This window comes from Meleagris gallopavo, chromosome 1 (genome assembly GCF_000146605.3).
Source record: "Meleagris gallopavo isolate NT-WF06-2002-E0010 breed Aviagen turkey brand Nicholas breeding stock chromosome 1, Turkey_5.1, whole genome shotgun sequence".
In the NCBI taxonomy this organism is placed as follows: Eukaryota; Metazoa; Chordata; class Aves; order Galliformes; family Phasianidae; genus Meleagris; species Meleagris gallopavo.
The window spans coordinates 22,441,623-22,456,118 of record NC_015011.2 but is presented as its reverse complement, the minus strand read 5'-3'; the positions used below and the strand labels follow the sequence as shown (position 1 = coordinate 22,456,118).

Genomic DNA, 14,496 nt, shown 5'->3' with positions numbered 1-14,496 from the left:
AGGTATACCACGTTAAGTAGCCTGGGTCTGAAGTTAAAGTGTATGTTTAAATGAAATCTGAACTGAGGTCTTTGTGAAACACAGCACCTGTTCAGCTTCTTGATTTCCTCTAAAGTCAAACTGCTTTTAAAGGGGGTAGAATTCAGTTCCCTTCACCTGAATCTCAGATATTTTTTGCATCTTTCGACAGTCATTTTTCCCATTGCTTGTTTGCATGAAATAAAGGGAGGACTCATCTCTACAAACTTATTCCTAACAGAGCGAGAGTGCATCAGGCTCTCTAGGGACAAAATTCCCATAGCAGATGGTGTATTAATAGTGTAATTTTTAGTTCTTCAAGAAAGATGAGGAGAGACTCTTTATCAGGATATGTAGTGATAGGGCAAGGCATAACACTTTAAAAGGGATTAGATGTTAGGAAGACATTCTTTACTCATAATGGTGAATTACTGGCACAGACTGCCCAGAGAAGCTGTGGATGCCCCATCCCTGGAGGTGTTCAAGACCATTTGGATGGGGTTCTGGGCAGCCTAAGCTGGGGGTTGGCAGTCTGACCATGGCTGGGTGTTGAAACCGAGTGGTCTTCAAGATGTTTTTCAACCCAAGACACTCTATGATCCTATGCTATGTGATGATGACACTGCAGAACTAAAAGCCTTGAGTGAGGAATCAAAATGCCCCAGATGCCTTTTGGCAAAGCCAGGGCAGTTACAAAGAAAGTTATCAGGAGCCTCTTAAGGTCAGCAAATTCTGAGGGATATCGTCAGAGTTTGAAGACCAGATCTGTATTTGGCAGAGTTTATCACATGCAACATTCTGAAAATGTCGTTTAACTTTTCTTTTGTACTTATTATGATCAACTTCCATATTTCCTTTATGATTCACTAGGATTCAGGAGCTTAAAGTAATATTTCTGCTTTACCTGATAATGACTGTACAGCCTCCCCAGATAATCAAATTGTCTTGTATTCTCTAGATCAGACAAGTTTTATTATTTCTGTGGGGTTTATTTCCTTTACTTTCACATGCCAGATCCAAAGTTTATATTTACAGTTAATCCTCTGTGGCTTTAGATAAAAAGTTTTTAGTGTCTCAGATATATTTGAAGAAACCTACATGCCCCTTATTTATCCTAATAAGGTGGAAAACACTTTAAACCCTGAAAGCTTGACCTTGCAAGTCATTAGGCAATGCACCACCCAGCATGATATAGCCCACAACTGGTTTCCTTCAAAAATAAACAATCACTCACATCTTTATAACTAATATTACAATGCAGTCTCCTATTGACGTTTTTACTGGAGTGATTACAATTTGAACATGTTTGTATGGACTGTATTTTTTTTTTTTTTTCATCTCAAGGCCTTTGTTGAGTTTCTTTACAGCAAATGGTATCTATTGGCTACTGTAAAATCCTATTTCAATGTCCTTTGTGCACTGTCTTGCCCAGTTATTATAAAATACAGACAGAAAAGGAGATTTACTGCTGAAATCATAACAGGTCTTACTGCTTCACCCATTATCTGTTCCAATATTCCACGCTGCATCATTTCCCTGCAGTAACAAGGAGGCAGGGTCTGGTAACCTCGTGATGCTGTCTATCTGTGTGGCTCTTCAGTCTATAGAACAGTTCAGCACTGAAGTCCTGGTGGAGCTATTGAAATAGCATACCTTCAGCTATGAAAGCAGAAGCCAAACACATACTCAAAACATGTTCAGCCTCAAAGCAGGTTCAGCTTGGAAGTCAAGGATGAAAAATTCTAGAGATCATCCATCTGTTTTCAGGCATCAGAGCCTATATTTCTCCTACTTGGCTCCAGATGTTTATCTGAGGCATTTTAATTTTGAGTGTGGTTGCAATTTGTACTCATCACAGAAAGACAAATACTTGAATTGTTCTTTAAAGATATTTATACCATAATACTGCTTATTGTACAGAAAGCTTAGAGCAATGTTTAGAAGCCTTCAATAGATACCTGAAGTTTTGAGAGATGAATGTCAGCTAGACAGAGAAGCAGCTGTGGGATTCGTGGAGCTGGAACATAGATGATGTTTTCACTTCCCCATTCTGCTCATTTAGACCCAGCGCCTGATCATGTGCCAAACACTACCACCACTAGCAAGACATGCGTTCCAGAACGGCCCAGATTGGTGCATTCTCTGCATCTGCTCCTTGGGCTGCTCAGTCATTTATGTGTGCAATGGATCTGGGGGAAACCAGCCCTCCACGTAACCTGGAGAGTTGAACATTAAATAGTAAGTTGGGTTATGCAGATTCAAGACCCTTTATTTGCAAAAATGAAGAATAAATCTCTTTTGCACCTTTACCAGATTGCAGGATGGATGACTCTCCCTTCACGGGGTCAAGTCGAGGTGGCAGGAATTCAATTCCAGAAAAGAAAAGAGTTTTTTTTTTGTTGTTGTTGTTGTTTGTTTGTTTGTTGTTGTTTTTTTGCTTTAGACACCAGATCAGATAAAAGTACCTGGTCTACATCCAAGAGCTCCAGATATCAGCACTGATTCCTGTCATGGAAGTGTATGTAGACCCTAAAGTAATTTAGGAGCTGCTGACTTTACTATGCAGTAAAAGCATCTAATAAGTGATAAAAGCCTGAACCAAACACCTTGGTCACATATCCTCTTTTGTCTCTGTGAAGAGTTTACTTCTCTGAGCATTTCTCCACACTTTACACACAAAAACACACTTCAGACATTGCTGCCCCATTACTCTGTGGATATAGCTATTCATGTAATTGCTCTCTAATCCAGCCATTCAAAACAACATAAGCCAGGATATAGCTCTACGGATTTAAGTGTGTAAACTAACCTGAGAAATTTCAGATTATTTGGTCTGGGCAGCGATTAGATACCAGCCATGCCAGTAGGTGAATGGTAGTATCTCTGAAGGCACAGAGGGAAAGTGATGATCTGGAGGCAGGATGGAGCTGGCAGTCTCTCAAGTTAGCAGCAGACAGAAACAGCATTTTTCTCCACTAGTCATGTTTGTGGCCTTGTCCTGCAGCTCTGGGGGTTATAGTGCCTGGCATCAAAGTATTATCTTTAAATGAATATGAATAAATACTTGCTACAAATACAAGACTAAATGAGACAAAAAGTGTCAAAATCAGGAACTTCTGAATGTTCTGTAACTGTATCTAGCATGCCTAGGGAGTCCCTAGGGACTATAATTACTCTATAAAACAAGTTAACACCTGCTCCTCACACTTTTTTTAATTAAGATTCAGGAGAGATGCGAGTCATTTTAACGAGTGATCTGTGGCTCCACAGGAGCCAGTCTGGAGCAGAGGCTGTCTCAACAACACAGCACAGCTTGTGCAAGGCAATTATTGTACTTCCTATAGGGTATGTCATCTTTGATTCTGCTCCGGATTGGCCAATTGAGCTTTTGCCTGGGGGATTTTCTGAGGGGCAGAGAATCAACTGTTTTGTCGTTATTTGTCCCCCAGGTTCACAGCTGTTTCTAGTTTAGACTAATGTCCTCTGAAAAAAGTTGCATTTTGACAGAGCAATGGTCTCTTCAGTAATGCTAGTGCTTGCCTATGCCTTGCTCACTATCATGGCTAGGACAAAGGCAGGGACATGGGCATGTAAATCTTCATCCCTAATGGAAAACCAGCCCCCGTTCCCCTGAGCACACAATGACTCAGGTGCCTTCTTGTTCTACTCAAGTGCACTGACTTGTTTAGAAGGTACCAGAACTCCTATACCTGCTGGGAGACAGTCAGTAATGTAGCAGATCCCAATGTTCCAGAAGCAAGTTGTCAGCAAAACTGAGAACCATAAGCCAGCCAAGATGGTACCTACACATCCAACAATAAATATTTGTGTCCTGAAGAGGTGCAAGTTTGATGTGATTTCTTCCACTTTGAAATGAAAGACCTAGCCTTGGTCTCCCCCACCACCTCCCCAATACCAGGTCTCTGCCACCTTCTGGGAAGCTATGGCAATCCTGCCTCTTTCCTGGCCACACATTTTCTGGCATGTGTGTAAATGAAAACACCTCACTAAGTATTTGTTGTTTCGTTCTAGGAAACAAAATGGTGCTGTTGGCTGTACTGGACAAGGGCTTTCTGGACAGAGTATAGAAGATTTGGGTAAAGAAAATGGGGAGAAAAATCCTCCAGCACATTTAAGTCTCTGACATTACTCCAGCCTCAGAGAAGTCGCTGAAGTGAAAACCATGGCTTATAACCAAGAGGCAGTTCACTTCCATATAAACTGTAGGAAAAATCAAGGCTTGATTTACAAAGGGTATGGTACAAATACAATGACAAAACACTGGTAGATTTTTCCCTTTCTGTGCTACAAATCCTTTCACAAAATAGTATAGATGGACCAAGGCTTATTTTATTTCCATTTCAGACTCTGGAATATTTGCAGGTTTTTTGCTCACTGCAGAACAATATTAATGACAGTGCAAGCTATTCTGAATAGCTAGAAATCTGGTGATCTCTGTTGTTCATGTGTAGTATTTTATTACTTCTGAAGGAAATGAAGACACTGAGCACAGGTGCTGGGTACCTTTCCGGATTATTTTGATATCTTATACTACCACTACAGAGGCACCTACGCAAATATCTGTCATAGCCACACATTCAACTTCTGTTAATGAACCCGTTTCCTGGATCCACAAATGTCTATTCCATCTATTCCAGAGTGCAGATAGTGCTGTCTGATGTGCACATCTCAGCTGGTGATGTGGTCATCTCCATCAGCTCTGAAGGACATGGTTTATTGGCAATGGTGGTGATGGGTTGGTGGTTGGACCAGATGATGTTAATGGTCTTTTTCAATCTTAATGATTCTATAATTCTATAAAGGAAAAGCTGTGAGGAGGTGAACATTAAAGAGAGGTGGAACTGTGTTTCAGCTTTCCATACCCTTTTACAAAAACCATTTCCTCTCTCGCTTCCCTTGTTTTGTTCATCATTGCACGAATCCCATCAAATCTCTGTTGGGTACACCCTTTTTCATAGCAGAATGGCCAGTTGGTATTAAAAACCAGACTGGAGAAACTAAAAAAGCTAAAATGTGTCCCATCTACCTTTTTAATATTCCTTGTGCCTGTAGAGGGAAAAATACATAAAGCATTTACATAGTCATGTCCTTCTCTTTAGTTGGTCCTAATAAAGTGAGTATGTACTTAAATGAGGAGAAATTTCATGTTGGTGAAGTAGAGACCTCAGTTTTAAAAAGGCAGAGTTGTATTCCTGCAACATAGATTTCAGGATTCTGGTGCACAAATTGCACCGACTCTCACACTCACACATACCTAAGTGGTCTCAAGAGTATTACTGTAAAGCAGTCTCCCTTGTAACACATCACCTCAGCATACAGCTTAAAGTCTCTTAAAGCTTACTTCTATAAAAAAGTCATTTCCATAGCTCCTGGCCACTTTCTGAAACTCGCAGATTCTGTAGCTAGGGAGTAGTTTTACATCTGATCCTTTTTTTAAAACCAGTTTGCTTATTTTTGTAAGGCAGGTAAATTTAAAGTTAATATACAGTTCCTCTATAGCCAGAAATGATACAATGAAACTTTGTCCTCCAAAATTGCTGCAGGGGTCTGACCCAGTAGACACCTAGTTCTCTGTTATGTTTATATGAAATATATATAGTCTGATATACTTTGATTCAGCAGACACTTATTTTTCTGCTTTATTTGTCCTACACAGTCAGTGCCATTTAGTTCCTTGAAAGTAGTCACAGATATCAAATAGAGACTCTAAGAAATATTTGCAAGCTCTCCATTTTATAACCAGACCTGCGAATATTTTCCTCTTAATTCTGAATATATTTGATTTAATTAACTCTTCATATTTAGATGTCCCAAGTAAATACACTGAACTAGATTTCAGTACTGCCAGTTTCTATAATTTTACAGGTCACCTTTTTTGGTAAAAAAATCTGAAAATTATTTTCTTTTTGTCCTTTAAATACAGTATATGTTTTTATTTTAGGTTTTTTTTCAGAATGTTTTTTCCCTCTCAATTTCTACAGTTGCCAGGAGAATATTAATAAAGACATTACTGTCACTGCTAATGACAGCATTTTCAATCTCAAATATGAAAATAAAAATAATGCTTCTGTACTCTAAAACCAGATAATGGCATAATGGTTTTGACAGCTACGATAAAACAAAACATACTGAGTTCTCTTTCATATACGTTTGCACCTGAATCACACACTCAAGCCTCCTATACATAAATGAAAGCTTTTAATTACATGTTCATTTAGTTGTACTTCAAAACACAGACTGAGTCACTCTGCATATTTTTGCTACAGAATCAGCAATATTTTTGGCTGGCATGTGATGATATCCTGGGCAGCCTGATGGGCAGATAGAGAAGTGCATATATCTTTGCTCTTTATACCAACATAAGTAAAAAATGTGTAAAAAGCACTGGAAAACACAAGATGAGGTAAAGACTTTGAGGACACCTTCTAGAGCATAAGCTCATTATTTTCCTCCTTTTTTTGCTTGTTGGACCATGTCATCTTTATGTTTGTCTGTGAACAAATGGACACTCTTGCTACCCCTGCAGATGAAACTGTGCAGACGGCATCAGCTAAAAAAGGCCTATGCTCTTATGAACCATGGATAATAGGAAATCGACATTAGGAAGAAATTCTCAGTGATTATACATTACATTCAAATTTCATCATTCAAAAATAGTTCCAATTTGCTTCTGTAGATGCAACCATAGATATAAAAAAAAATATAACTGTAACGAAGCATCTATTAGGCTCTCAAACACTAAAGTACAAAGCACAGCTGGGGAAGGTTGATGAGAGACTAAATTCTATTGCTAAGGATACTTAGGACATAAAGTAGACTAATATTTACACAAAGTAGAAGTTAAAAGGCTTGATGGTCTTGCCTATTGTCTTTCACTAGCTAAAAAGAAGGCAGTTCTGAACCATGAGATAACTGAATTTTTTTAGTAGTAATAAGAGTTGAAAGCATTTGCAGTGAGCATATTGAAACTATAAAAATATGTCTAATTTCTAGACAGAAGTCATTAACTTGCTGTTGAAGTTGTAAATAAATTGTACATTTAAGAGGGAAACTCAATACTGTGTGCACTATTAAAAACAGATCTTTATGACACCGCAGCACTTCATCTTACAGCTGTGTTTGTGAGTTTCTTTATGCTTCATCTGGGGAATCTTTTCTATACCACAGCAACTGCAGGGGATGAGAGTTCCCAGCCCTCTGGCTGAAGCCCGGTCTCTGCAGGATGGGAGAGGGAGGGCAGAGGTTGCCAGGGACCAGGACTGACCCACACATTTCTAGATCTGAGGCTCCTCTGTCAGGTCATCTGGTGTTTGTGGGGACGTGGGATCACCTGCACCCTGCAGGGCAGCACGGGGACACCTACCTGGCATTTGCCTCTGCCGGGGAGGACAGTCCCCAAAGTCCTGAATGGGGCTGGGTGGCGAGCACCTTGCTCTGCTGTTCGAGATGAATCCCAAGGCATGTTGCAGCTCTTCAGCCACTCAGTATCTCAAAAGGTGAGATTGAAAGTTTTCAAATAATTACTAGCACAATCAGGAAGTACCAGAGAAAAAGGCATAAAAACACAAAACATCCCAGAAGAACCCAACCTATTCCCTTTTATCCCCGCCAGCCTTACATTTTGAAGGTCTATGTCTGTGCTATTACAAGGTTGTGAGATGTCAGACCTCAGCTCTTTGACAACTTGCCAGTTCAGGAAAGTTCAATAAGCCGAGGGCAGCCTAAACCCTGTAGACTTGGGCATTCTGCCTCTGGCTACACACATCTTAAACCACAACCGCTGTGCCCTGGGCAACAGTGTATAAACACCACAGCAGCGGCAATAAAATAAGCACGAGGTTTCCAAAGCTGAAAGATGCTCTGTGACAATGGTGCTAAAGGTCTAAGGGGATTCAAATACTCCTGTGCACTTTCTGGAAAAAAAGAAAAAAAAAAAAAGCGAGATAGAGTGGATTGTTGACAAGATGAAGTAAAAAAAGGTGGCTTGGGAAACAGTTAACATGATATGTTTTGGAGGAGGACACAGAATGCACAGAGATGTTATATTACTACGGTACAAAACCTCAGGGAGCTCTGATCATGTTTTGTAAAACAGTTGTGTGTCTGAAGAGCATGTGCCATGTGATGTCTGGAAAAAGATGTGACAAACATAAAGAAGAATGGATGAAAGAAAGGATTACACAGCCCAGAGTCTGACACGAGGGTTCCCAGAAATGTCCACAGGAAGAGAGAATGTAACAGGGAAGTGGCACAGAAGAGATGCTCAAGATCCTGAATGTCATGGGTACGTGCAAATTTCTCAAGATGAGAATGATGAAATAGAAAGTTCAAAACTCAGAAAATTGTCTGTCTCTTGCACATACACATGAAACAAGTGCTTGTTTTTTATTTTTTTTTACAAGTTAGATTTTCCAAGATATCATTGAAGCTAGAGATTTAGTAAAGTTTGGAGAAAAAGCTTATGTTTCTACAGACAGTGAAAACATTCAGACTTTCCACAGCTAACTCAAGGAAAAACTAGGAAGTGACTTAAAACCTGCTTCTTTGAGGTGACCTGTAACTATCCAATGATAAAACGAACCTTTATGAAGGGATAGATTACCTTCTTACTGAGGAACTTCTGGCACACTTGTTTTTAACAACTGCTATGTTCACCCTTGGTGAGAGATACATTTTTATGTGGGCTTTGGGTTACATAGACCACAGCTGTATGACTTTTTTTTTTTTTTAATCCATCAAAAAGTGGTAAGTGGCAACAAGCTCAGGATTACTGATGGGCTACAGGAGAAGTGCTGAGGCAGACAAGATTAAATTAATCATAGAGTCACAGAATCACCAGGGTTGGAAAAGAGTTACAAGATCATCCAGCCCAACCATCCACGTATCCCCAGCAATTCTCACTAAACCATGTCCCTCAACACAACGTCTAAATTCAGGGTCAGTGACTCCACAACCTCCCTGGGCAGCCCATTCCAGTGCCTGACCACTCTTTTGGAGAAGAAATATTTCCTAACATCCGACTGGAATCTCCCCTGGTGCAACTTGAGGCCATTCCTTCTAGTCCTATCTCTAGTTACGTGCAGTGAAACAGGCAAGATCACTGAAACTGGGACAAAGGATGGGTAGCAAATTATTTGAATCCCATGCTTGGGATGTTTTAACTGTTTTCACGTAACTTGAAAAACTGTGAACTGGAAATGTGAGGTCATTTGTTCTTTCCTTCTTACCACCACAATGCAGGTAGCAAGTGATGACAAGCATTCTGTGGTTGTCAGCACAACACTGTTCCCTCCTTCTTCTTCTTAAGTTTCCTCTTTCTGAAACTGTCCTCGTAGGTAAATTCACACCCAGGGTGCAAGACGCTGATTACTTGACCCAATGCTTGTGATTTAGGTGCACATCATTACCTAGATGAATGAGGATATAATAGATTGAGCGTCTGCTTTACATTCTAAGAGCTACAAAGTGGATAATTCTAATTCAATCATTATATTCTCTCATAGGATAAGGGACTCATTAGACACAGAACTAGCAATGAAAAGCTGAGGTCCTAATTGTGGTTTTGATGATGATGTACTGTTTGACACCTACAAGTCAAATATCTCTCTGAATCTCAGTTCTTTCATTGCAGAATGGCAATAGTTCTGTGTGTGCCACTCACGTGGCAAAAAAACAATACTATGAAAATGTTTTGTGGAAAGTGTTAATGCAAAATAGCAGCTGGGGTAGGAATACAAACTGCTCTGGACAGCATTGCTTCCAAGGAGCAGTACCTTTACCTGCTCTGAACCTAACATACAGTATCACCCACACAAGCGTGTACACATATAGGACAGCTTATCCTGCTCACCTCAGAAACCCACAGATAAAGGAGACTTTCACATACAGCAACAGAGCTGTTGTGCTACACCTAGGGAGAGTCTGACACTGATTTGAAAACTGTGTAAGGCCCGCTTCTCCCTTCTAATATCACTCAGGCTCTTTCATAGAGTGGAGCTGTGTACACCATAAACTCCCAGAGGTTCTGCAACACTTACCAGGAGCAATCCTCCAATCTCACACACTTCATAGTTAAAAAAAAAAAAGTTAAATTTTAAAAAATAATAAGTATTATGAAAAACTTGAGGCAAATTTTCTCAATTCTCACACCTCCTAGAGTATTTCCTATTCTTGAGACAAGATAAACCGATAGGTGCACTGCTATTAACTATGATGTTATGACTAATTTTGATTTTCAGTAGTAAGTGGGATGTGGGTGGAGTCAGAATTAAAACCTCTTGTGTTTTTTTTTTCTTTTTTTTTGTATCTTTCACACCCCTCTTAGTAATGCTTTGAAGCTTTATCAGCATTCCCTTGACACATTTTGCTTAATACAGGCGTGCCAAAAAATATATCTCTGGAGTAACTCTAGACATTACCAACATTTAAACTGCCTGTGTCAGAGAACAGAATTTGCCAGCAGCACTTCAGGCTGGACCAGGCTCTGAGCACCCTGAGCAAGCTGTAGGTGTCCCTGTTCATTGCAGGGTCATTGGACTAGATGACCCTTAAGGGTCCCTTCCAACTCAAACGATTCTATAAGAATCTGGATCTGCTCCCAGAATGCAAGCAGATCTCAACTTCTCATGCGCATGCTGGAAAGAACCATCTGGACTCCAAAGCCAGCCTGAGCCTCCCCTGCCCCAGGCCCAGCCCTCTGGCAGTGCATCACCAGCAGCAACAGCAGATTGCCAGCAGAGCTGCTCTGCAACTGCTTCGCCAGCGGGCACTGAAGTTATTGGCTCCAGCAGACTTCCTTGGAGATCTCATGAGCATTAATAGTGAATGGAAAGGATGTTGAGAAGTCTGCTTTCTCCTTGCCTTTCCAGTCCTGTTTTTCCCTTTTTTACAATGCACATAGAAAATGTGAGTCTGTATATAGTGCTGTGCAGTGATTATAAAGACAATATTAAGGGATGGCTTTGAAACCATTACATGTATTTGTGGGGTCTCTGTCTGCCACCATGAACCAGAGGCACTTCAATTGCTGTTTCAGGCATCTGCAAACTCAGTGTGTCGGATCTACAGTAGCCACGCAAATACTTTCAGGCTATATATGCTAAAAAAGAAAGAAAGAAAGAAATAGTGAAAGTGAGAACAATTTTAAACCTCTGGACAGAGGAGATCTTGGGGGGCTTTGAATGGGAAAAGGATATCTCTCTGTCTGCCCTTCTGCTGCCAGCCTGGCATTACTGAAGGCCTAAAACTTGTTTGCTGAGACATCACCTCACAGATATTGCACTGGGGGTGTTGAGAGCCCTGTCCTGAGGTCTCATGTCTCCCTGTACACCTTTGCTTCTTCCTACAGCCAAGGAAGATGGGGCTGGAGGCAGGGACGAGGGCAAGGGGAGGCTGGGATGGGTCGGGCCTATCAGGTTTTCCAGATGCCCAGTGCGCAGATCTGTGTGTTGGGAACTGAGCACACTGTGCCATCAGGGTACAGTCCTGCAATGAATGATTCACTGGCAGGTGAGTTCACAGCTGTTTAAAACCACCAACTCAACAGTCCTTTTGGTCCCTTCCAACTGAAGACGCTCAAGGCTGAGCAGCATTGCATCCTTCACCCTGGCTCTGCTGGTACACCATACTTGGAAACAGTCTGGGAGTTTTCCTCAGGTGAGCATGTTGCTGCCAACAGACTTGGACTTTGAGTACAACACCTCGTGCTGGAATGGTTCCAGCTCCTTCAGTGCCTGATCTCAGCATCTTCCAGGCTCCTGGTGCTGGCAGATGCCATCATGGTGGACTAGAGGTAGACTGAAAGCACATTTGATGAGTTAGAAAACTGTAATTTGTACCACCACCCACAATTAATTTTATACCTAAAGGAATGACCTAATCTAAAGAATGTGGGAGATACTTCTGTTTGGAAGGTGGGATTTGTGCTCAGTTCATTAAGATAAGGGGATGCTGTCCCCACTGGGCAGTAGGGCCCATGTGTGTAGGAGAGATAATGCAGAATGCCATGTGGTGCTGACATTCAGGTGCCTCTGCTTGGGCATCAGAAGTTCCAGAATAAGGAAAATTACTTGAACCAAAATAATTTCCAAACAACTTCCAAAAGTGATGACTTGTTTAGGGAAACTTGAGAGTGTTTAACTTCAGAGGTTCTTGTGCCTAGTAAGTGGGACAGCAGGCCTTGGTTATAATGACAACAATATCCATTGACTGCATTAAGAGATATTTAGTCCATCTTCCAGGTATATTATCTGCTGAGTGATCCACTTATGTATACAGATTCCACACAGTGGAGTACTTTTCTTTAACTAACGAAGAATAAAATGAAATAAAAAATAATTACATATCTGCAATCAACTCTGTCAAGATCATATTTATCATAATTAAATAGCACATTTATAAATGCCAAGTCAGGAAACACCACTCAACTGAGACACATTTCCTTCTTTTTTCTTCTTGATTTTTCTTGAACAACAGTTTATTGTCTTCTTTTTAAAACAGAAAACTGTGGGCATTTTAGTATGAATAGGCAAAGAAAGCCTCGCCTTGGACAATGAATTTTAAATAAGCAATCAACCAGATTTATCTTCCTTCATTTATATCAATTTTTGATGACTCATGCTCAGTACCCAACCTCTGTTGACCCTTGTTTGTAGTCTCTGTACCACACTCGTCAGTGATGGAGGGAATGGCCTTCCTGCACAAGGTGGAGCACCAGCCACTCCTGGCTGTGCTGCTTACGCTCAGGGAACAAAGCAGAGAGATGATGCAAATGGCAGAGAGGAAAGTGAGGACAGGAGCAGGGAAGAGGTCCGGGTTCTGGTGGGTGACCACGCCACTGCAGCCTGACAGGAGGTGCAGGGCAGTGGGGCAGTGGTTGGAAACAGGAAGAGACGCAGACGGAGGGCTGGGACAAACAAACACAGTAATCCAAACTTCTTAAAATCAGATGTCCATGGAAAAACTTGTCCTGCTTCCAATCCTACACAGAATGAACTGAAAGATATCCAGAGGTCCCTCACAATATGTACTCTTTAGCATCAGCCCTTCAAATTGCAATTTCACTCTACACCAGTGTATACGATCAAAACATTTTCTTAACTACATAATGGCTACGATAGCATAGAATGTAGGCAGAATCAGATCCCAGCACAGGGGATCCCAGAAGAGAATTTTTAAGTTATCCTGGATAAGGTCTTACACAAATAGGTTTGGAATTTTTCAAATCAATGCTTTTTTAATTAAAATTTTACATAAATTGTTACTAGAACATAAGATTCTGCAGCTTCTAGACAAAATCTCACACATAGGAATTTAAAATCAAAGTCTCCAGACTAATTAAAGAGAGAGAGAGAAAGCAAGACAAGAACCCAGTTAAAACAACAGGCAGGAAAAAAATAAACAGAATAGCTGATTAATGCAACAAGTAGATTAAGAAGGGAATGAGAAATACAGCACTGCCAGGTCAGGGCTTTGAATTACTTCAATAGGTGGAGCCAGGAAGCAGCAGTGAGGGTAACAGTAATTCCCTGACGCAGCCCATGCAGTTTGGCTGGTTCAGGCCTTTCCCTGTGTCCCATCGTGGTCCTCTGTCCCTTCCCTCAATCTGGACAAAGTTCCTCTGCAACCGCAAGCAGATGTTCACCAGGCTGGAATTCAGAGCAGAGAAACGAGCTGCGATGAAAGCTTTGAATGACTTGTTGGGTCATGTGGAATCTGCCCAGCACCAGCGGTGCTGTGGAGACCCTTTAAGAGTAGGCAAATGAAGTAGGAAGGAGACAGTTTTATGGCTCTGATTGTATCCCGGCCAACTCTCTTGAAATATCTCAGTACATGCACTGGTAAACAAACAGGGTGAACACCACATTCGTGTGATTATTTCTCTACATGCTGTGCTCTTAAAAACTGTCCGTCGAGATGATTTATTTTGCTCTTTGCTTAGCGCGATTGTCATTCAGCAGGAGCTGTGTCACTCATTTACAGCTGTGTCATACCAGAGCCTGTCCGGAGCTGCCCTGTTACCCGGGCTGTGTGCAGTGCACATACACTGGAGCAAAGCAGACCTGGAAGCCCCAGGTGCCGGTGATGCTCTGCATCATGCATCGGGCTGCCAGCGTGGGCTGAGGGGGGCTTTCTGCCCGACACTTTGCACAAGTGATTAACAAATACTAAATTAGTAGTTGATAAGGCTTAGAATGAAGTTAACAGGACTGGGCAAATGAGCAGTGATGCTGGCTCTACAGCCAGTTATCTAGCACTACGAAAGCACGGGGAAATTTAAATAAAACGTGTGGGAAAAATTCTTATTTACGACCACCCCTCTTTATGCCTCTTTTCTGTGCGTGAAGTCGCTGCGGCCCAACGCCTGCAGCACACCCCGCGGCGCCTGCACTCCCCCAGCATCCCCCTAGCAGCTTCAGTCCCGGAGGAAGAGAAGGACAGCGCCGAGGGGCGGGCGGC

General features: G+C 41.5%; 1 protein-coding gene across 1 annotated transcript in view; it reads left to right on the top strand.

Moving 5' to 3' along the window:
* The first annotated feature begins 8,198 nt into the window (after positions 1 to 8,198).
* WNT16 (Wnt family member 16) overlaps positions 8,199 to 14,496 on the top strand; it is an 18,689-nt gene continuing 12,391 nt past the window's right edge. Inside the window, exons 1-2 of the mRNA XM_031552128.1 lie at positions 8,199 to 8,323; positions 12,693 to 12,858. Of these exons, the coding sequence (XP_031407988.1) occupies positions 8,199 to 8,323; positions 12,693 to 12,858 (291 nt within the window). The remainder of the gene's footprint in view (positions 8,324 to 12,692; positions 12,859 to 14,496) is intronic.